The 24,930-nt window shown below is 41.0% G+C and overlaps 1 protein-coding gene across 3 annotated transcripts in view; it reads right to left on the minus strand.

The window, feature by feature from the left end:
• LOC134351633 (zinc finger protein ZFAT-like) overlaps positions 1-24,930 on the minus strand; it is a 198,271-nt gene that overhangs the window by 127,328 nt on the left and 46,013 nt on the right. For all 3 annotated transcript variants that reach the window (XM_063058064.1, XM_063058058.1, XM_063058048.1), the window contains one exon: positions 17,083-18,401. In XM_063058064.1, the coding sequence (XP_062914134.1) occupies positions 17,083-18,401 (1,319 nt within the window). The remainder of the gene's footprint in view (positions 1-17,082; positions 18,402-24,930) is intronic.

The raw sequence follows: 24,930 nt of genomic DNA on the forward strand, positions 1-24,930 counted from the left end.
TCAAACAACATGATAATATTTTTTCTTTGTCATTAATGGGCTTTGTTGTGTATTAATTAGGACTTACATTTTCTGCTTTGTAAATGTTTCATATTTCAAATAAATACTGGATTAGTCATAAAGCATTTTATTATCCCTGAAATAATATCTGCAGGTTCTATTTGTTCCTCTTACTGCATTTGCCGATTGCTATTTTTATAGGAAAAATAATTGTGCCATTGTGGAGGGAATAAATGGTATCACGGTGTATCATGATTTTTATTGACTACAATGAACAAAAATAAATTGGACAGAAGTATAACTGTTAAAAAAAGATTGTGTCACAAACAGAGTATAGGCAAACCTACCTCACATTCCATAAGACCATACGACTATAAGACATAGGAACAGAATTAGTTCTTTCAGCCCATCGAGTCTGCTCCGCCATTCCATCATGGCTGATCCCAGATCCCACACAACCCCATTCACCTGCCTTCTTGGCATATCCTTTGACGCCCTAACTGATCAGGAAATGACCAACTTCCGCCTTAAATATACACACAGACTTGGCTTCCACCGAAGTCGGTGGCAAAACATTCTGCAGATTCATTACTCTCTGGCTAAAAAAATTCTTCCTGACCTCTATTCTAAAAGGTCGCCCCTCAATTTTGAGGCTGTGCCCGCTATTTCTGGATATCCTCACCATAGGAAACATCCTCTCCACATTCACCCTCCCTAGTCCTTTCAACATCTGGTAGGTCAAAAAAATCAGATGAAGGAATCAAATTTGTTTTTGTCAAATCCTTTGGTGATCCTTTGTGTTTTCAGCAGAAAGTTCTCATGCTTTCATGAGAAAGTCCTCATGTCCATTGTACATACTATTTATTACAAATTACTATAAATTGCACATTGCACATTAAGACAGGGATCTGAGCTCAGCCATGATGGAAAGGCAAATTTTTACTCCTCATGTATGTGAAGGATGTAAGTAATAAAGTCAATTCAATTCAATTCATACTTGCTATGACCAGATGATGCAAATTCACATGGGGATTTGGTGATCTTGTTACCGATAGATTTGTGTGTTTGATCACCCTCAGGGAAATGGCTCAGATAGCTGATATCAAACCATCCTTTTTAAATAACAGAAGCATTTCTCCATTGCTGGTGGCCACACACTTTAATGCCACATCCCATTCCCATTCTGACATGTCTATCCACGGCCTCCTCTACTGTAAAGATGAAGCCACACTCAGGTTGGAGGAACCACACCTTATATTCCATCATGCCTCCAACCTGATGGCATGAACATTGACTTCTCTAACTTCTGCTAATGCCCCACCTCCCCCTCGTAACCCATCCTTTATTTATATACACACATACTTTCTCTCACTCTCCTTTTTCTCCCTCTGTCCCCCTGACTATACCCCTTGCCCATCCTCTGGGCTTCCCCCCCCCTTTCCCTTCTCCCTGGGCCTCCTGTCCCATGATCCTCTCATATCCCTTTTGCCTATCACCTGTCCAGCTCTTGGCTCCATCCCTCCCCCTCCTGTCTTCTCCTATCATTTTGGATCTCCCCCTCCCCCCCTACTTCAAATTTACTAGCTCTTCCTTCAGTTAGCCCTGACGAAGGGTCTCGGCCTGAAACATTGACTGTACCTCTTCCTAGAGATGCTGCCTGGCCTGCTGCGTTCACCAGCAACTTTGATGATTTTTCTAATCCTCTTCTGGACTCTCTCCAATGCCAGAAAATTCATGCTTAGATATGGTGCCCAAAACTGTTCACCGTACTGCAAACGTACTCTGACCAATGACTTATGAAGCCTCAGCATTACATCATCATCATGACACATGACGTGGGCGATCATGGTCTTCCACCTGTCTTTAAGCTGAGAAGTTATAAAAAGCTCTTCAAAACTTTTGCCTAACCATCCCTTGATGTAACTTATGAATGCCATGCACTGTCAACTTTTTCTTCCATCAGTTTTTCCCGTTACTACAAGCTGGTGGAGCTTCTCTTTCTTCAGTACATGTTTCAGAAATTCCAGCTGCCATTTCCTGATTGACAATATTGGCTCTCTTCTCATTCCAGCCTTTCACAACACTTCCTCACTTGTCGCTCTGTCCTTCCACAATATTTTTATCATTTTTCTTAAAAAAACACATTTCTGCAGCTTCAAGTCTTATCTCATTTTGCTTTGATACTGTCCAACATGTGCTTCCATATGTTAGTCTGGAATGAACGTAGCACTGCAATATTCTGAGCTTAATACCCATAGAAATTATGTTATTCTTTACTGTCTTGCTCACACGTGCAGTGAGCAATCCCAAACCTTCTTCTAATTTCAACATCAGCCCTACTGTCAAATAATAAAGAATAACATAATTTCTATGAGTACGAAACTCAGAGTGTTGTGGTGATACAGAGTGTATTCTGCAGTTAGGGCACAGAAACAAATATTAATTTCAACAGCAACCGGTCTTCAGATTTGAATATGGATTGCAGTTTGAATTCAGAACAGTTCAGAACAATGGTCTTCCTGGAGCTGCGGACTATGGTTGATTGTTTACCAGGAAATACTCATTCACTTGAGATGCCTGCACATGCATGAATGCAGCTAGAGAGACAATGCTCATTGATCTTAAGGATTTAAAAATGTGATGTACTTTGCGTTTAGGAGGTCTCTTCTTTCAAGACAGACTTCATGTGTGCAGAATTATACCAGCTTCAGTGTCTCCTGGTGACTTTTTTCAGTCACTACATTTGGGGGTTAGTCCGGGATACATTCTTGACCCATCACATAGCCAGTGACCTCAGTAGTTTAAGTGGGTGATTATTTTTAAGATTAGCTTTACACTATGATCTGTTCAGGTTGGTAACCACAGGATCATGAAGTATAACAAATACGGCAGAGAGCTGAACTGATTGATATAAAAGTAGTGTGGTGTGTGTAGTTGCATGCGTTTATGTAAGAGATTAGACCTCTTTGGGTAATTTGGTGAGGCAGGGCCTCCGGTTGTGAAGGGTGGTTGCTGACCATTCAGGACACCATTGGAATGAGAGTATACTCGTTTGGGGAAGTGCATAGTAGCAGGCTCATTTGCAAGCATGTTCATATGTTTTAAGAATAAGTCTGTAACTTTGGTGTAACAGTTTTAAATGCAAAGGAATACAACAGGCATTATGAGTTCAGACACACACAAGTGGTAGATTGCAGAGTGCATACGCTATGGTTTTTAATACGTACTGTTTATTTTTTATAAGTCATTTATATTTTGTGTAGCTTGGGAATTAGTGTGGAGATATTTGGGGTGGAGGTTATACCCAGATATACTGTATCTGTCTGGATGGCACCGATTGAGGTTAGGCAACGTCAAGTCAAGAACCCTGATGACCCGAGCTAGGCCTTGACTTTGATCATAACCATCCATAAACCCTTCAGCCCTGGGGAGAAGCAGAGCATTTTATCAGAGCTGTCCTCACTTAAAGTCTCCTGCAAGAATGCAGAATTCTGGGCCAAGCTCGAGGAACTGGTTGAAGTTCATTAGATGTACCTTAAAGATACATACGTGTTGGTAAAAGCGAAGTGCCCGAGGAATACGTGGAACAGTATAGCCCAGGGGGTGCACGATGGTACATGGGCAACTACCTGGAACACTAGCAATGAAGAGAGATATTGCTTCTTTAACAGGGAAGGTGAGGCAGTGACTGGGAGGAGGTGAGAGTAACTGGGGAACGATAATGTCAGTGATTCAGAGAGCTGATGGGTCGCCATAAATTATGCAGAATGTAAATATCGAATATATGAGGAGTATTCAGAGTTGTAATCCTGGGAGGGATGACCCAATCTTCCTGAAAATGCTGAAGGAAAGCCTGTTCAGCCCAGTTTTAGATTTGGTGATAGTAGTGGGATCAACCGACTCCGCGATAGTATTATGGGCTAATGAGAAAGATCAGAGGAGGGGGAAGAGAAGTCGTAAAGTAGTTGCTGTGGTGACATCACAGGGGACTTGCCTTGTGAGCCAGCAACCAGGGCATCTAGAAAGGAACTACTGAAATAGATGTGAGAGGGTGAAGGAGATGATTTGTTACATCTACGGCATCCAGGCCATGGTTGGAGACAGTGCCCTGAAAAGAGAGGAAAGGGTGAGAACCTCTCACCAAAGCAGGCAGAATCCATAGTAGAGCCCTCTCTTTCTGATTTGACTGCTGACCAGATGGCAGCCTCTATTACTATTGGTGGTCATCCATGGGTGTACACAAGAGGTTTATTAAGGGGCGGACAATGTTGCAGCAATCATTAGTGAACATAGGGTTTTCAGTATTGATAACTAATCTACCCTTGCCCATAACTGGAGAAGCGATTTACATTACTAGTGCAGGAGGTGAAACAATGAGGGCGGAGAGAAGTCAGCCCAGGTACTTGAGATTGAGGGAGTGCAGCTTCCTGTAGATTTTTGGGTGTGCCCAAACAATCCTGGGGATAGACTCACTGAGTAAGGCAGGTGCTATCATAGACTCAGAAAAAGGAGAAATAACATGGCCAAGACAGGGACAGTGAATGTGTGATCCACAAAGCAGCTAACATGGCCCATAGGGAGACAGCAACCCCAAGCAGGGAGGAGAGATGGGATGATGTGTGAGAATCATGTCAGAGGGTCCCAGGGGAGGGTCAAGCACAGTCAGGAGCTGTTAGAAGTAGCGCAGCTGCCTGAGGAGGTAGCAGTGATTGAAGTAAAGGCTCATCAGAAAGGGGATAGTAAGGAGCAGAAAGGGAATGAGTGGGCAGATGTCAGTGTGAGGAGGGCAGTAGAGAGCAGGAAGCAACAGAAATTACAAATGTACAGGAAGTAACTACAAATGTCAAGTTAGATTACATGGAGATGTGAGGGTCCACTGTAACCAGGATAACACATTGAGGGATCGAGCAAAGCAGGCTGGTAAGGGAGCAGGTTGAAAGGAGAGATTTTGCTCTCAGGTGGTGCTCCGGACAAACGAAACCTGAGTCGGTGTACGGTTCCAACGAGGCAGCCAGTGGAAACACTGGACTCAGGTTAGACAGTATGACTCACCTTCTTGTCACCCCCCCCCCCCCCGCCCACAGACAGAGCAAGAGATCAAGTGTACTCTGTAACAGTGTCATTGCTGAAAACACAGTGATGAACACCAACTGGCTGCATTAGACCTGACCACAGCTGACTGAAGCAGATCCACAGCAAATGCAAATGGAGATGACTCTGAGGGAGTGTGACAGCGAGCTGTGAAAAGGAACTAATGTATAATGGTAACTGTACTCTGTATTGAAGGTTGGTTGCTGAAGGTAGATGATTACTGTAGTTGTATAGATCAGAATAGAAATATATTGGGAAGGGATCTGAGTTATAGCAGAGAGGTCAGTTTCCACAACTTCAATAGCATGGCAGACTGAGAAAGAGAAGAAATTGCACACAGAGTATGAAAGCAGTCACCCCAGCCCCAATGGGGAGTGAATTCAAATGAGCTGGGTCCTTTCAGTGGTTGAATCAGCAATCGTATTGACAGTCTGGAAGGAGGTGCCACCAGGGTCCTTGCAGCCGTTCAAACAGACAGCACCCCAAATCCTCCTACATCAATAGAAGGGTCTGTGAGGCTAGCTTATCTGATCATTCTGACAATCTTTTGACATGGCATGGAGTGTGAACTGTTGCCTGTGAGCTATACTCATTTACCTTGCTCTTGCCTCTGACCAGTGAGTGACCACTGTTAGCTACTGTTGAGTTTTAGCTATCAGAGAATGAAAGAGCAAAGATAAAAGAATACGATTAAACTGCAATCGGGCAACAGGGAAAGAGCCAACAGCCATATGAATAACAAAGCTGCATTTTAAAGGCTGTTGGTCAGATTTCTGAAACAATCACAGTTTAAGAGTCTTGTAGTTAGCTATTAGGGATGATAGCGTAGATGCAACACAAACAAAATGCTGGAGAAACTCATCAGGCCAGGCAGCATCTATGGAAAAAAGTACAGTCGACGTATCGGTCCAAGACCATTCGGCAGGACTAGCTCCTTAAAGTTTGCCTTTCCTGGAACGGATTTCTTTTTGTCCAGGAAGGCCAAGAGGAAGGACTGTTACGGCATATTCTGGAATTCGGGTTTATAAGCAAATTTTAATTTCAATAACAACTGATCTACAGATTGAACTTAAAACACACCTCAGAACAATGGTCTTCCTGGAGCTGCGGACTAGTGTTGATTGCAAACCAGGAAATATTCACCTGAGATGCCTGCACGTGCATGAATGCAGCTAGACAATGCTCATTAACAATCAATCTAGGGTGTCTGGAGTGTTTCTGTGAAGACTTAGGTGCTTGAAAATTATATGCAATTTAAATGAAGGATTGTCAACCCAAATTACTGAAGTAAACAATATCATTGTAACCACTGAAACTGTATTGAGGTACCATTGATCTAAAGTGTATAAAAGTGAGATGCACTTTGAGTTTAGGAGGCCTTTTCTTCCAAGAGTTCCTTGAGTACGATGGCTGCTTGTGTGCAGAATATCACCAGGTTCACAGTCATAACACTACATTCATTTCACACTAACATATGGAAGTGAATGTTGCAGAATATCAAAGCAAAATGAGATAAGACTTGAAGCTGCAGAAACGTAGTTTTTGAGTAGAATGATGTATATATCATCGAGGGGCAGAGTAACAAATGAGGAAATGCTGTGAAAAGTGGGAATGGAAAGCCATTTTGTGGTGTAACTCACATTTAATTGCTCTAGGTTTTCTTGGCAGTGCAATCAATACTGACTTGCTCTTTTCTTCAGGTATTTCCCCACGAGAAAATCTGTCTCCCTTGCAATCCCAAAATCTTCCAGAGCTTGAATCATTTCTATAGCAATGACGACAGGCCCTACTGCCTTATTCTTTTTCATTTTTCCCACTGCTGCTCCAACTTCTGATTTCATAATCGGTGGGCCATCCATGTTCTTAGTAATTATTGGCTTCTCCCCGCTCGTATCTTCAAACTAGTCAGCTATGTATTCACAAACAACAGGAATTCTGCAGATGCTGGAAATTCAAGCAACATACATCAAAGTTGCTGGTGAACGCAGCAGGCCAAGCAGCATCTATAGGAAGAGGCGCAGTCGACGTTTCAGGCCGCGACTCTTCGTCAGGACTAACTGAAGGAAGAGTGAGTAAGGGATTTGAAAGCTGGAGGGGGAGGGGGAGATGCAAAATGATAGGAGAAGACAGGAGGGGGAGGGATAGAGCCGAGAGCTGGACAGCTGATAGGCAAAAGGGGATATGAGAGGATCATGGGACAGGAGGTCCGGGAAGAAAGACAAGAGGGGGGGTGACCCAGAGGATGGGCAAGAGGTATATTCAGAGTGACAGAGGGAGAAAAAGGAGAGTGAGAGAAAGAATGTGTGCATAAAAATGAGTAACAGATGGGGTACGAGGGGGAGGTGGGGCCTTAGCGGAAGTTAGAGAAGTCGATGTTCATGCCATCAGGTTGGAGGCTACCCAGACGGAATATAAGGTGTTGTTCCTCCAACCTGAGTGTGGCTTCATCTTTACAGTAGAGGAGGCCGTGGATAGACATGTCAGAATGGGAATGGGATGTGGAATTAAAATGTGTGGCCACTGGGAGATCCTGCTTTCTCTGGCGGACAGAGCGTAGATGTTCAGCAAAGCGGTCTCCCAGTCTGCGTTGGGTCTCACCAATATATAAAAGGTCACATCGGGAGCACCGGACGCAGTATATCACCCCAGTCGACTCACAGGTGAAGTGATGCCTCACCTGGAAGGACTGTTTGGGGCCCTGAATGGTGGTAAGGGAGGAAGTGTAAGGGCATGTGTAGCACTTGTTCCACTTACACGGATAAGTGCCAGGAGGGAGATCAGTGGGGAGGGATGGGGGGAACGAATGGACAAGGGAGTTGAGTAGGGAGCGATCCCTGCGGAATGCAGAGAAAGGGGGGGAGGGAAAGATGTGCTTAGTGGTGGGATCCCGTTGGAGGTGGCGGAAGTTACGGAGAATAATATGTTGGACCCGGAGGCTGGTGGGGTGGTAGGTGAAGACCAGGGGAACCCTATTCCTAGTGGGGTGGTGGGAGGATGGAGTGAGAGCAGATGTACGTGAAATGGGGGACTATTCCTCTTCTCCTGACTCTCACAGCTATCTGGACTATTCCTCTTCTCACTGACTCTCACAGCTATCTGGACTATTCCTCTTCTCACCCTGTCTCTTGCAAAAACGCCATCCCCTTCTCGCAATTCCTCCGTCTCTGCCGCATCTGCTCTCAGGATGAGGCTTTTCATTCTAGGACGAGGGAGATGTCTTCATTTTTTAAAGAAAGGGGCTTCCCTTCCTCCACTATCAACTCTGCTCTTGAACGCATCTCCCCCGTTTCACGTACATCTGCTCTCACTCCATCCTCCCACCACCCCACTAGGAATAGGATTCCCCTGGTCCTCACCTACCACCCCATCAGCCTCCGGGTCCAACATATTATTCTCCGTAACTTCCGCCACCTCCAATGGGATCCCACCACGAAGCACATCTTTCCCTCCCCCACTCTCTCTGCATTCCACAGGGATCGCTCCCTACACAACTCCCTTGTCCATTCGTCCCCCCCATCCCTCCCCCACTGATCTTCCTCCTGGCACTTATCCGTGTAAGCGGAACAAGTGCTACACATGCCCTTACACTTCCTCCCTTACCACCATTCAGGGCCCCAAACAGTCCTTCCAGGTGAGGCATCACTTCACCTGTGAGTCGACTGGGGTGATATACTGCGTCCAGTGCTCCCGATGTGGCCTTTTATATATTGGTGAGACCCGACGCAGACTGGGAGACCGCTTTGCTGAACATCTACGCTCTGTCCGCCAGAGAAAGCAGGATCTCCCAGTGGCCACACATTTTAATTCCACATCCCATTCCCATTCTGACATGTCTATCCACGGCCTCCTCTACTGTAAAGATGAAGCCACACTCAGGTTGGAGGAACAACACCTTATATTCCGTCTGGGTAGCCTCCAACCTGATGGCATGAACATCGACTTCTCTAACTTCCGCTAAGGCCCCACCTCCCCCTCGTACCCCATCTGTTACTCATTTTTATGCACACATTCTTTCTCTCACTCTCCTTTTTCTCCCTCTGTCCCTCTGAATATACCTCTTGCCCATCCTCTGGGTCACCCCCCCCCGCCCCGTCTTTCTTCCCGGACCTCCTGTCCCATGATCCTCTCGTATCCCCTTTTGCCTATCACCTGTCCAGTTCTCGGCTCTATCCCTCCCCCTCCTGTCTTCTCCTATCATTTTGCATCTCCCCCTCCCCCTCCAGCTTTCAAATCCCTTACTCACTCTTCCTTCAGTTAGTCCTGACGAAGGGTCTCGGCCTGAAACGTCGACTGCGCCTCTTCCTATAGATGCTACTTGGCCTGCTGCGTTCACCAGCAACTTTGATGTATGTAGCTATGTATTCAGACCGTCTCACCAGTATATCTGCTTTTTCAATGAGTATTGATCCACCTTTTGCCTTCAAACACCCACTAGATGTACAAGAATTATCACCTATGATGTCCTCACCTTCGTGTGCATATCACCAGAATTTTTCAGTTTCTCAATTGCTTCACATTCGCCATTTATCAATTGTTCTTTTGCTTCCCTACATTATCGCTTGATTTCTTTGTTCAAGGTCCTATATTTGTTGCTATTCTTTGGCATGACTTTCTGTCTTTCTTTCCCTAGATCCAGAATTTCACCTGTCATCTATTTCTTCTTCTTCTTCTTCTCTTTTTCAGTATCACTTTATTAGACACATCCACTATTGCCTTTTTAAACTTCAACCAGCTTGGTGTGTTCTCCACTGTCAGAGCTTCAAATCTCTTCATCACTGCTACAGAGTTTTTCACCTTCATGTCCCAATCTTTCAAGCAAGTCATTGTTAGACTTTATTTAACCATCTATGCTTAACGTTCAGCTTGCATATCACTGGAACATGGTCACTCTCACAGTCCGGTCCTGGCTATGCTTTGGACTGTTGCATGGCACTCCTGAAACACTGGCTGATTGTGACATAGTCTATTTGATTATGGTTCTGATCTTCTGGGCTTCTCCAAGTCCACAAACTTCTTATGTGTTGCTTGCACCATGTGATTGTTATTATCTAATCATCTGCACGACACCAGACTATGAATCTCTCACCTCTGTCATTCCTGGTTCCCAATCGAAATGCTCCGACAATATTACCGCCTCAATGTTGTCCAACTTTAGCATTCATATCCCCTATCACCATAACGATATCTTGTGATTTACAGTGGCCCTCTGCTTCTTGCAAGGTATCATATGAACTTTCTATATCCTGTTCACTACTATTGGCTATTGGAGGACATGCTATTATTATTGAAATATTCATAGTCTGCCCTCGGAGTTTCACCAGGGGTCTTCTGTCCAATATCCTATAAGGCTTTTGCTTCTTTCAGCACAGTTTGTTCATGTTTATCACCACCCAAACAGATCAGTTTGTATTCATCAGAATCAAAACATCCAGTCCCTTTCCATCTTTTCTCACAGTCCCAAGATGTTGATGTTCAAATGACCCCTTTCTTGCATCACATTCTCTAGCTTTCCATCTTGATAAAGAGTTTTCAAGTTTCGCATTGCTGTTTTGATCGTATCTTTGTTGTGGGGAGTGGCCCGATGACGATTGAGTCTGACGTATTGTATGTGAGTGCTTCTACCTAGTGAGGGGTCGTAGCCTGTGGGGAAGATCCTCTTCACTGTTGTTCTTCTTTTCTTTATCCAGGACCATGATTGTCCTCGGCAAATTTTTCTACGGAGGTGGTTTACCATTGCCATCTTCTGGGCAGTGACTTTACATCCTTTCTTTTATATTATAGTACTCTCTTGAAATGAATGCTAACATTTTCCTTCCTCATCACCAACTCAACCTGCAAGTTAACCTTTAGGAAATCCTGCAACAAGATTCCCAAGTCCCTTTGCACCTCTAATTTCTGAATTTGCTCCGTGTTTAGGAAATAGTCTATGCCTCTCACTGTACTCAATCTGACACTGCTTTGCCCTTTCTCCTAAACTGTCCAAGCCTTTCAGCAGACTCCCTGCTTCCTCAGTACTGCCTGTTCCTGGATCCATCTACAGGCTGGATTTCCCAGCATTTTTCTGTGTGTAATTTCAGATTACAGAGTTTGCAGTTATTTGATTTTTATTTAAAATTAGATGAGAATTACATCTGTAATTCTAGGTTCACTTGCACTTGTTTTTTTTACGTAAACACCAGTGAAGCTTGAGTGCTCGGTAGGGTGTGCTGTGTTTTTTCTGCTGGTGGGGGAAGGGGATCGGTGCTTTGCTGCTGTTTATGCGTGGGTGGGGGGAGCTGGGAGGGAGCTTTGGGGTTCTAACATTTAACTGTCATTCATTCTTTGGGGCACTCCTCTGTTTTCATGGATGTTTGTGGAGAAAAAGAATTTAAGGATGTATATTGCATTCATTTCTCTGACATTAAATGTATCTATTGAAGACAGCAGTTTGGTTTGAGATAGATCATGAGACCCATTACTTTGAGTGAAATTCTGCACATTGAAAAATTGGTCCAGTGACAGTTGGCAACAGTTGGCACTGGCATGGCTGCCATTAACTGTTTACCTAATAACATTGCTGGTTTTCATCACTGTTGAGAGAGATTACAACATCTGCATTCAATCTTATTGTTTACTTGCAGGAAAACTAGCAGCACACGAAGGCTGCAGGAATGTAACAGTAATTAAAGGGTCTCTCATATTAATGCTTGCACACTGCATCCACCAGCCTCAGTTTGCATACCGCTGGCCAATGAAAAATTAATCAAGTTGTGCTTCATTTACTGATTGTAACCTATTTTCTCCAATTTGCATCTAAGCTGCAAGGTGCAATCACTTGTGCTTTGGCAACCTGCACTTTGCAATTAGCGCCAAGTCGTGGACAGGGTAAGTTGCCATGATACCATTCTTCCCACCCCACTTCAATTGTTCAAAAACTTCTCCTTCTTTTCCTCATCTTCACGGCCCCCACATTTACCACTGCACTATGCCAACCATATGAAAAGTTCTTCATATGCAGCAGCAACAATATGGCAACTACAAGTTCTGCAGTCAGCTCTTACGGGAACAGCTTAGAACTACAGCTCTTTTCAGCAGTTCTGAGTGAGCACAGCAGCTGTGAGATAAGTGCAGCACATCATCACAAGGGTGAAATCCAGATTCTAGGCATTATTCTCCTTGGGATTTCCATTGTTGCACATAGGGTAGGTTAGCGGAGCATCTTGGACCACGTTCTTTCCCCTTTCTTCTCCTCAATCAATGAGATGCCTTGAAATCTGCTATAAGGAGCAGATGGGTAACTGTCCAATAGTAATTCCATACACAGGAAACATAGTTGCACCCTGCTAATTAATACACATGCTAAATCCAAAGCAGATGTTGATTTGTGTAACAGGATGTTTCCACAATCCTATCTTATGTGATTACTCTAGGATCCAGCAGCCACATTCCTTGCTACCAAGTATCAGTGTTTCTTTTCATTTAGTACTATTAAGAAATGGTGAAAATATTTCCCATTACTGATGGTATCTTCATAAAGTGAAGATTACTAACTGGACTCAATAACAAATAATATATGAAGTTAATTTCTGAAGGAAATCTTATCTCTCTTCTTTCCTAAGATGGCGCTGCATACGGCGGCTACATTGCGAGCTCCATTCCAAATCTACAGTATACTACTAGTTTCAATTCAGTTTTGAAGCTATCTCTCCTCTATTGTGATGCAATTCTAAAATCCTTCGAGTTAAAAGCAAACAATAACAAGTACTTACAAAATAATGATAATCAGGCCATTCAACACAGTGTAATGGAACCACCTAGTGGTCAAAAGGCAAGTTATGAATTTCTTACATGGTTTGTTTGCTTTAATTATTTCTGATATTTGCTCCCGGTCAATTGGTTTTGTAATCATAGCAAACTATGAGGGGGACTTGAAATGATGTTTTGGCCATCAGGATCAAAGCAGGCAATATCCCTCTTGATCAAGGAACACTGAGCAGTGCCTGCCCTTTCCAGTCCATGATCCACTCTGCTTCACGTGGCTGAACTTCTCTTTGAGTATGACCTGTGGCTGAACTCAACATCTAGAAATAAAAATGGTTTTCCAAGATATTGTTCTGGGAACCTGAATGGATCCTATCCAAGCATGTTTAACCATGAGAAATGTTGAATGTTCTTTGGCTCAGTCCTAATTAGGACTTCTCCCTCACACTTTTTTCAGTACATCTGCTTTCATTCCAAATTTAAAAAAAATCTTTCTCATTTTTTCCACCTGCTTTGCCTTCATGTGGTCTATATTTTCCTTTAAGGCTCCTTGATTTTCAGGATTGGCCATTACTTTTAGCCCAATGAGTCTCACAACTGATTTGATCACAACTTCCAGCATTAACAATTCTTATTAAAAACTATATCAGATTGAACTGGAGCCCTAATTAAACACAGCCAGTTGTAAGACAGGCAAAACAAAAGCAAAGTGCTGAAAACACACAGCTGGCCAGGCAGCACTTGTGTGGGATATTCTTAAAAAAAGATTGAATGGAAATACAATAACCAAGTGAACTGACAAAGCCGTAGATAGCACAGAGACAGTATTAAGGTAAGCCAGCTATGACATCATTGAATAGCAGAATTACTTGCTGATTCTCCTATTTTAGCAATACAGATTAGAATTACTTGAGATTCTTGCATGGAATAGAACTGTAGACAGGATAGATAGAACACTCCAAATTTATTTTACACTTTTGTGCCGATAAAATTTCTAATTCCTAAATATACTGAAATGGAGGTATATAATCCAGATGCTGGGAGTTCAAATTATAATGTGCAAGTTGTTAAAATTAATCATTAATTATGGTCATTAGAATAAAATATAAAGACCCAACTTGATACCTATCAAGGTATCCAGTGTTTAGGTGGACTGGGCTTTAAGTTGACTTCAGGTAGTGTAATCATCTTTGAAATTGCTGCTGTTGACATAGAACACCCACTAGAATTTTACATTTAGATCCTAAGCCAAATAGTTGTGCTGGTATTAGAGTATATCACTGTGATACCATCCCTATATGTGGATTGACTTGATATATGCCCTTGATCTGTTTCTGCACATCACCATAGGACACTGGACAACTAGTAATCTTCCACTTGTTTGTATTTTTCAATTATTTTCCTCATTTGTCCAGATACAATTTGAAGATGCCCAACATATGAGTACTTCTTCTATGCAGAATTTATAAAGAGACTTGTGACTTCTTAGGAAATCTGCAGAATCAGAGCTAATTGCACAACTTTAAGCAAGGGTTGGGAATATTGTTGAAGTTTCTGGTGAAAGCAGACATCTATTTTCCTCAGCGGACTGTGTTTCCTGCAGAAATGCAGTTTCATGGGAAATGAGGAAGTACTCATGAGTGACAACAAAGGCAAAGAGACAGTTATATTTTATTCAGTTTTTAGGGAGCTTTGTGTCCAGCGTGGCTAATTGTCAGGAGAAGGAGGGATTTTCTTGAACTGCTAAAATCTTTCTGGTGAGGGGCTCCACAGTTGATATGGGAGTCCTACGATTGAGATGATGTACCAATTTCTTAATAAAAGCTCTCTTTTCTGCCAGAATAACAATAACATAATTCCAAATCTTAGTTGAATTAATGCTTAAACAATGGCACTGTAGTGCTCAATTATTCCTTTCTGTGAAAAAGGAATTAGACTTCTCTTTGCAGATTTAAACTGATTATTCTGAACTGAGTTGTGATTTTTAAGCTAAGTTCTAATTTTATGGCCTTTGGCAGTTTGAAACTAATGTACAGACATCTAATTATATTGCTTTTGTCTTAGAGTCATAAAGAAGTACAGCACAGAATCAGTCCCTTTGGCCCATCTAGTCCATGCCATAAACAATGTAAACTGCCAACTCCTATCAATCTGTCGTGGGACCATAGTCGTCCATATCTCTACCATCCATGTACAGTACCTACCCAAACTTCTCTTAAACTTGAAATCGAGCTCACATGCACCACTTGGGCTGGCAGCTCAGTCTTGTCTGAAAAGGATCATTTAAAATGGCACCCTTTGACCAAATGATTCAACTAGTATACTGAAGTGTACTTAGTAGACAATGGTCAGCATCTCTTCTTTCTCCCTCAAACAATCTCCTACAAATTCCATCATGTACTCTTTCCAATAATTTTTCTCTAGTATTATCAATAAAGATAAAGTATAATCAAGAAGAGAGAATTGACCATCTTTTTCATCTTTTACTCTCTACCATATTTTATAGTTAAGTACCGAGCACTTTCATTACACTTTCATTTCCTTTTTATTAATTGTTCAAACCTATTCTTTACTTATTAGAGTTACAAAACAATTAGCAATCAAATCTGCAGTTTTTCTCTGCATTCTCCTTTCTAATATTTTACTTCACTGAAATTGGCTTTGTAGATTTATCAGTTCCAAGCTCTCAGAACATCAATGACCCCCAGTTAATTTCGATCAATTTTTTTTTATCATTTGCTGTATTTGAGAAAGGTCAAGTTATCTACACAAAAAGTTAAATTCTAGAATTACTGTTGGTGATATTAATGAAGGAATTCATTGTGAAAGAATTAATGATGATTCTTCCATGTGTATTTTTAATAGGTGCAGGGAAGGCATTTCATATAGATTTATATTTGCTTTAAGAAGTAAAATGAAGGATATCATGCAACTGTGGCATTCATTTGTCAGTGATAATTTGCTGAGAATAATAAAGACAGTTGAATATTATAAACTGATTATCCTCAGCTATGATTTTCAAGGCAGAGTTGCATATTTATGTATTGAAAAAGTAAGTGAAGTTCCAAGTCTCAAGGCACAGTTTGACATGAAGGTTGAGAAGGTAATTCAAGAAGCAGTACTGCATTTATGTTAAGTATGTATAGCTCGAGTGAACTCTGTTTTAGTAGTTATCAGCAGTTATAAGTTTCTAGAGTTTTGGCTTGTGCATCATAAAGTGCCATGACTGGTCTGTTTCCATTCTTGAAATGCCATAAATAAATCTCAAGGTTCAAATATAGTGCATCTCAGCAGCATCTGTTCTGCAAAGCAATACTGTTTGATTTCAACTGATGATTACCTTCAAAAAGAAGTTTTGATACAAGTCTAATTACAAAATCAAAGGCTATTTAACAATGGGTATTAGCATATTGCACCCAATCTAAGTGCATCAGATTCTCAAGCAGTGAAAACTGGTTGGTGGGGGGGGGGGGGGGTTGCAAAAGAATTAAGAACAAAGACTTTTACTCAAGCACCTCAATTTAATGGAGGTGCTAGATGGTACATTATTCACAATGAATCATGGATCAAGAAAAAAACAAGATAATTGCTCAAGGGTCAATGTTTACTTTATTACCACTGAAAATGTTTGGAATACCTGAATAGCTAACAACCTGCTATATTGTAGGGCAAGTTAAAAAAAGGATTAATTTTCTTTTGAAGATTTAAATTAATTTGGTTGCAAACCTATTAATGTCAACATCAATAAACCTCTGATATTTTGAAATTGTTGAAAATCCAAAGCAAGGGAAATTGAGGTTCAAGTTTTGTATCGCACTCAACATTGCTAGGACTGTGCACATTGCTTAGACTGACTGGCTATGCAGGTTTATTATGTTCCATCATCAAACCAAAAGCATCTCTTATCAGGCAATGGAATAGCTTGTTACTGATGGGTTATGATTCTTGTTGGCTGATATTAACGAGACTGGTGCCTTTGAACAGTGGAACTCAAAACAATACAATCTTGCTGTCAGACACCCAAAACAGCATCAATAACTTTTAATTTCCTATTTATACATCTTAAAATATCAACACTCAATGAAACAAATGGTTCAGTCTGAAACTGTGCAAGAAACTCAAGGCTGAAATACCAAAACAGAACTATTTTCTTCAATTAAACACCAATTAAAAATTTACAGTTGAGGTGATTCCACTTTCTTTGTACAAAAAAAGAATTAGAAAAACAATGACAGATAGATTATTTCTTACCACAGTATCCACACTCCAGGTCCCCATAGACTTTCCTGATCTTCTCAAATAGACTGACATTCAGTTGTCTCTTCTGTAAGCTGTCAAGAACTTGTTGGAAAGCCCCAGAGTCCACATCATCTTTTTGAGCATCCGTTGATAATGGAATTTCTTTAACACCATCATCAAGGTGAACCATTTCAAATGGGTCTTCATTTTGGACCTCACAAGATCCGCATATTTTGAGGGAGTCAACACCCTCCTGGTCCACAGAATGAGACATGTGGTTTGTTTCTATGCTTTCAGAATCTACTACATTATCACTGCTAACAGGTAAAGCTGGCAAGACTTCCTCTCCACACCTGTCCAAAGACCTCTGCTCGTTAGTTAAAGGTATATTTCCTTCTTCCAAAGAAACTGTATTATGCTGGATTGTCCCAGTGTGAAATGAAGGGTTATTTAGAACTTCTTCATGCTGACTAAGACTCTCTAATGGAATATGAGCTCCTCCATTTTCAAGTTCAATAAGGACCTGATGCCCTTGTGAATCATGGTCAGAGCCATTGAAGCCTGTACCCCCAGAATCCTCCAAGGCTTCTGGTTGAATGTCACCTCCTGCTTCCAGGAGATAGAAGCTCTGATTAATGGAGTTATTAAATACTGAATCTTCCCCCAAGTCGCTGTGGGCCTCCTTTACATGAGACTTCAACTTGACTGAGCTGACAAATTTCTTTGTGCACACAGAACAAATGTAGATAAATTTATGCTTGCGTACGTGTGTTTCCAGTGAATGGTACTTAGTGGCTCCATGATCACAGAGCTCACAAGCAAATGGGCGGTCATCACCATGGACGAGCATGTGCCGGTCGCGGTCCGATTCATTTTTAAACTTACGCTCACACACGTGACAGTCATAGAGCAGCTGCCGCTTTCCCTCCCTAGTCAACAGGCGCAGCTCATCATAGACCTCCTTGACTTTCTCCTCATCCATGTCATGGCTCTCCCGGATGTGCTTGAGAAGGTTCTTGATGTCAGAGTACTTTTTTTTGCAAAAGCGGCAATGCTGCTTGATCTTTTTGTGCACCCGCTCGATGTGCACTTTTAGGTGCCCTTTGCTTAGACAAGTAAAGGCACAGTAGTCACAGCTGAATTTTTCTCCTGTGTGCTTCCGCATATGAACTATAAGGTTGGCCTTGATGGTACTTGCATAGTCACACTGCATACATTTATAAGGCTTCTCATTGGTATGAATTCTGAGGTGAGCTTGAAGTGAGTGCTTAAATTTGAAAACTTTATTGCAGTATTCACAGGTAAATATCTTTAGCTGGGTTGTCCCTTGTCTGAAAGACAGGAAAAAATATCTTGTCAGTTTTCAGCTGCGAAACAACCCTTTATTTGCACAATATGATAGAAATTGTACTGATCATTCATCCTTCAAATTAATTTAGTCTCATGTGTTCAAAATTCTGTGGATTCAAATTCCACTCCAGAAAGCTGACTACAAAGTACAGGATGATCATCCTTTATAGTTCTAGGAAATTTCCATACTATTTGAGATGTAAAATTGTAAATTGAGCACTAGAATCCACTGCATTACCTGAAAAGTGTACTTTTTGGTATTCCAGACAATTTTAGTCCTCAATTAGCATTACTAAAAACAGATTAACTGGTCATTGTAGTCATAGAATCTTGTGCCTTCAAATTATCCAGCGTAATTTGAACTTTACAATGATGTGCCTTTAAAGTCTTTACTATTGCATAGTGTTCAGGTCATGAAAGTTGGGGCTGTAAGGAAACATTTTTGCTTTCCGCTGACATCTCTGAACAATTCCACTGATGTCAGGCACTTACCTTCTTACCACAAGTCATCTTCAAAGCTAATGAACGAGTGGCATAGGCTCCTCAGTTACAGAGGCAGCATTACGAGAGAGCCTAGCCTTTTCCTCAAATTTCACTTACATTGCAGTACATTTGTAAGTGATCAAAAAAACAAAAGATGCTGGCTTTCATAAGAACTGATCGTACAGTGCTTCTGCTGTCCCAATAGTGACCTACCGTTTCAAGGCGATTAAGAATCAATTCCTGAAAGGAGAATTGCTCACACAGTTCTGAGACAGATTTACAGGAAAGATACTGAGAGGCAAGTCCAAAATCACAGAGCAAATTCAGAAAATGGGATGACCACTTAGGACCATGACGAGACTAGATGTTTTCAAGTTTCTGAGTTTTTGAAATTCTCTTCCTCAAAAATCAAATCAAGTTTAATTATCATTCAAACCATACATAGATACAGCTGAACGAGATGGCATTCAGCTGTATGGGAGCAAGGTGCAAATTATTCAAAATAGCAAGTGTGGATCCTCAATAACATTCAAGGACGTGTTTAGAGGATATGAGGATCAGATGGCCAAAATACACAAGTCAGTGGCTCAGTACAACCTTGCTGAATGATGGGGGGGAGGGTGGGTGAGAAGACACGGGCTTGTTTTGTTGTGCCTTGTGTTGTTCTGCCAAGCTTGAGGGCATGCTATGTTTGACCCCAGAATGTGTGGAGACACTGGGCTGCCCCAGCACATCCTCAGTTGCGTTGGTTGTTAACACAAATGATGCATGTCACCGTATGTTTTAATGTACATGTAAGAAATAAATTTGAATCTGAAAAAAATCTGAAAAATCTGACTCAGGGGATGACATGAATTCAGAATCAGGTTTATTGTCATAGGCGTACCTTGTGAAATTTATAGTTTTGTGTACAGTGCAGGCATAATAAATAACTAAGTTGCAAGAGAGCAAACAATAAATAAATAAATAAATAAACACAACAAAAGAAGAATACCAAGGTGTTTTTTTTTGAGTTCATGGACCATTCAGAAATCTGATCTCAGAGGGGAAGAAACTGTTCCTAAAACATTGAGTGAGGGTCTTCAGGCTCCTGTACTTCCTTCCTGAACGTGGTAATGGGAAGGGGGCATGTCTCGGATGATGAAGGTCCTTTATGATGGACGCTGCCTTCTTGAAGCAATCCCTTTTGAAGATGTTCTTGATAGTTGGGAGGTTGCACCCATAATGGAGCTTCTTTTTCTTATGTTCATTAGTTTTGTATTGGTTTATTATATTGATGCATTTAGTGTTTTTAATTTACCTTAACTTTGTTTTAGCTATTTTGCAATTAGAACTCAATAGCTAATTAATGGCATTATACATTCCACAGACACCTCACCCAAATGGTCATTCACTACAGGGTTTAAACAGATAGTCATAGCCCTGTGGATGATGACAGATTATTGATGGATCAAGGAGGAGGCATTACATAGTTCTGCTACCCTAACTTGCCCCAGTGAAGATATTTTAATGCTAAGATATTCAGAAAATCTACTGGATAACCCTTTCTTGCAGGCAAGTTAAAACAGCTATTTTATCTAGGATAGTAGTTATAGTCACAAATTTATGTGAAACGCAGACAAGATCTTCAAATCATAAATAGATTACTCTTGATTTTGAATTAAAAATTCAAGGTCATCAATATTTGACATTATTTACACATCATATGCCAGCTGAGAGAATATTGGGGTGAAAATAGCTTACATTTATCTGGTAAGTGCATTGAGAACTGCCAGCTATTTGCAGTGTGTTGCTCTGCACATGTCAGACCACCGTGCATGCCAAATTCAGGAGCCTGAAATGAACAGGAGATCAAATGCTAACGCAACTGTATCTGAGCTCCGTTCCACCATCACCAGAGCACTGACAAGAAATTGAAGATGGAAGACAGCATAGGAAAGTGTATGGTCATGCATTTCGGTAGAGGGAATAAATGTGAAGACTCTTTTCTATTAGAGAAGTAATTCAGAAATCAGAGGTGCAAAGCCACTTGGGAGTCCTCGTGCAATATTCCTAAAAAGTTAACTTGCAGGTTGAGTCAGTAGTAAGGAAGGCAAATGCAATGTTAGCATTCATTGCAAAAAGATTAAAATATGAAAGCATGAATGTGATGCTGAGGCTTTAGAAAGCATTGGTCAGACCTCACTTGGAGTATTGTAAGAAGTTTCATTGTTCGAAGAAAATTAATTATCCAAGTGCATGTATTATGTGTCACCATATACAGTGGATTCCGGTTAATTGGGCCATTGCTTAATTGGGACAGCTGCTTATTTGGGACAACTCTTATAGAACAAAGAGTAATCACGAAAATAGCTAGGATTCCCTTCATTTCTTTAGGACACTGTGCCACTCAATTGGGACAGGAGACTGTTGTTGAACAGATTCTAAGTAGTGTCAGTCATGTTCACTTGTGTGATTATTAGACACTACACCATGCTTAAAGCAAGCAGTTTATAAATAGCATCAGTTGCGTGTGGTTGTGTTATGTTATCCATTTCGGCCAACTGATGCCGATTCAAAGCAGTGACTTTTGATAATATTGCTTTTTATTTTGACTTAAAAAAAATTCAGACCATTGCCAAGGCATCACAAAAATATTTGACATTAGCCACCTGGAGGAATATTCTGGCAGAATACAGTGTAGATGAAGTGGCTTTGCTATTTCCAGTGTATTCCTCCAAGTGGTGCAAAACATGGAAGATTACAGATTTATTAACACAAGACAACAGATAGCAATCCACAGGAGATTTCCCGTGATCTGGACCCTGTAACGAAAGTGTGTTTGTATGCCACCCAGAAAGATCATTTCATACATAAATAATCACAATTAAAATCTTTAGGCCCAAAGCAAGAACCTGGTTATTGCTATTTGTCAAACCTTGCCAGAGGAACTCAGCAAGTCAGGCCGCGTCTATGGAGGGGAATAAATCATAGATTTTTTGATCTGAGACCCTTCATGAAGATCTCCATGATCACCTCCTATTATCTCAAACAATTTGCTCCTCATAGATTCTACTAAATTCCTCACAAATGAAACATCTGTAGTTTCCTGTTGTAGGAGCCATGTATCTTTTTCAGGCTGTCTGTACTGTATTTTGTTTTGCATATTTATTATGGGTTATGGTAAATTGTTATGTGGGTTGGGGCATGGTAGAAGAAACTGAGTATAGTTATGTATTGGTGCTTTGTCCCAGTTAGTTAATTTAGTTTAGTTGCTCGTTAGAAGCAGCTGGGGAATGGATTTTTTTTTTTGTTGACTGCTAGTTTGAACGCTAATTATCTTATACTGCTTATTTCATTATTTTGCTAATTTGGTTATGCTAATTTCTAATATCGTGATACAAGATTTGCTCAATTGTGTGGTATTTGCCTGAGGGTCCGTTGCTTTGCTTTATTGGTTGCTGACATTTGAATTGAATGCTGTTTGTTTGGTCTGGTTTAAGTGTTGTGGACGTACAGACAGCTTGTTTGTTGCCGTCATTTATTGAAATATTGCCAGTGCATTTGCAAATGTACTATGGGTGAACAGAGTTAATTACAAGTTGTACAATAAGGAGAGAGTAACATGAGTGAATCAAAGCAAGGAATTGACTTCAGCAACCCTGAAGTCGGGACTGGAGAAAGAGTAATTAAACTTACCGCCAAAGCTAAGGAAAATCAAATTGAAAATATTCAAAAGAAGTATAAAACAAATGTGAACAAAATTAAAGGTTTAATATTATCAATTAAGAATCTTACGAAAAATAAGGAAAATGTCTTACAAGTGCAATCTTGTCTTGACTAATCTCTGTAAAGCTGTCGTAAAGCAACACCACAAGCTAATTTCATTACATCCCAAGAATGAACAAGAAAAACAAAATAAATGTTTTTCAAGCATTGATAGCTATAACAGTGTATTCACAGTGGATGTGAAACAATGGCTGGCACAAACATGTTACAGTGAAGGTCATGTTGCTGCAACAAGTGAATATGTGTCTCACTTTACAACAGACAATGTTTCTCAGATCCCAAGGCATGTTTTGAATATGTATACAGCAAATGACCCACAAGATGATATGAAACCAAAAGACAGTGTGTCATCTATCAGCGCTCAAAGCTCTGCTGCAGAAAGAAAATCTTCTGTACCTAATACCTCCTCTGGATGTGTTAAAACAGAGGTTGATTTAGCTGCATTGATCACATGTTGATGATTATTGAAGGGCAAACATGCTCTAGCAGAGTAGGAGCTGTACCTCTTGGAACAGCTACAGAAAAGGCAGGAACAGCTTAAGTTGGAGGAAGAAACTGCCACACATATGGCTAAAGTTAATGTGCTAAGGGCTTCAAGTGTGGCAAGTTCTAAAAATGCTCCAGCAGGACAGTTCTATGGTGTGAATTCCTTTATTGAAAAGGTACAGAGAAAAACAAAAACGCACAATGTCAATGTTGATTTATTTGTTCCTCAAGTGTTTGGGATACATGAACAAAATCCCTAAAGGTAGTTCATGGTGTTTACTCTCAGCTTGCACTAATGAGGCATTCTGAACCTATGTCATATCCAACAGTTCAAAGTGCTCATGGAGACATTCATATACAACTCCTGTTTCAGATGATAGAGGTCAAAACAGTATTATGGATATTATGTGGAAGAAAAATTAAATAGCAATCTTAATGGCAAAACAGCAATGCATTTCATTTTTGCTTAAAAGAATGATTCAAATCTTCGATGGTGATCCATTGCAGTATCATGCATTCATGAAGCGCTTTGAAAATTTGTGTTGAAGACAAGGCTATAGTGACTGCCTCTGTTTCCTTGAACAGTACACTAAGGATTACCCTGAGAACTTGTCAGAGGTTGCCAGCATGTCCACCCTAAAAAAGGATATGTCAAGGCTAAGGCTTTACTACAGGAACATTTTGTTAATGAACAGAAAATTGCATCCACCCACATGTAATTGGTTCTTTCTTGGGTACCTATCCAATCTGAAGATGGGAAAGCTCTTCAAGACAACAGTCTTTTTCTTAGAGGTTGTTGTAATACTACGGAAGAAGTGCAGTACATGCATGAGCTGGACATGCCGGCCAATATGTTGATTGTCACAAAGAAATTGCCCTATATGCACAGGGATAAGTGGAAAATGGTGGTCTATAAACAGCAAGAAAGACACAACCGTAAGACTATTTTTGCTGACGTGGTTGATTTTATTGAAAGACAAGTAAAGACTGCTACAGTCCCTGTATTTGGGAATATACAGGTTGCTCCAGTATAAGCAGAGGTGTGAACTAAACTAAATCACAATTTTGTTCTAAGGCTAAAGGAAGCAGCTTTGTCTCTACTGCGGCCACTGTCAGATGTAAAGCTAAAATGGAACCTGGAACTAATGGAAGGAAAATAGTCACATCAGCCAAAAGGGTTTGTCTGTTCTGTGAGGGTGAACATACATTGGATTCCTGACCACTGCTACTCATAATGAGGAGATTGCCTTCCTGAAAGAAAATGGTGTTGGTGCTTTTGATGTTTGTGTACAGGGCACATCAGCAAGGATTGCAGGAAGCATCTTTCATGAAAGGTATGCAGTGGAAAGCATCCCAGCGTTCTTCATATTCACTCTAATGAAAAGCAAAACAAGCCATGAAAGTATCAGACACAACAGTGAGTAGTGCCCTGGTGACCAAAGGCCTTACAAGGGCCAATGATCATAATTGTAAACGTCCCATAGTTCCAGTACAAGTGAAGTCTAAGAAGGGTAAGAAGACGGTGGTTACTTATGTTCTCTTAGATCTAGAGAGTACAGTGGGCCTCATGAACAAGCTCAACCTCACATGAAAAAGGACATGCATACTCTTATGGACCATGGGTCAAGAGAATGTAATGAGTAGCTACATTGTTTCAGGATTGGAAGTGACTGGCTTAGACAGTAAAAGCTATTGTCAATTACCTAATGTCTATACACAGGAAAGGATGCCGTCCATCGAGGGAACATTACATGACAGAGGGATCTCCAGGAA

Source organism: Mobula hypostoma, chromosome 1 (assembly GCF_963921235.1).
Source record: "Mobula hypostoma chromosome 1, sMobHyp1.1, whole genome shotgun sequence".
Classification (NCBI taxonomy): domain Eukaryota; kingdom Metazoa; phylum Chordata; class Chondrichthyes; order Myliobatiformes; family Myliobatidae; genus Mobula; species Mobula hypostoma.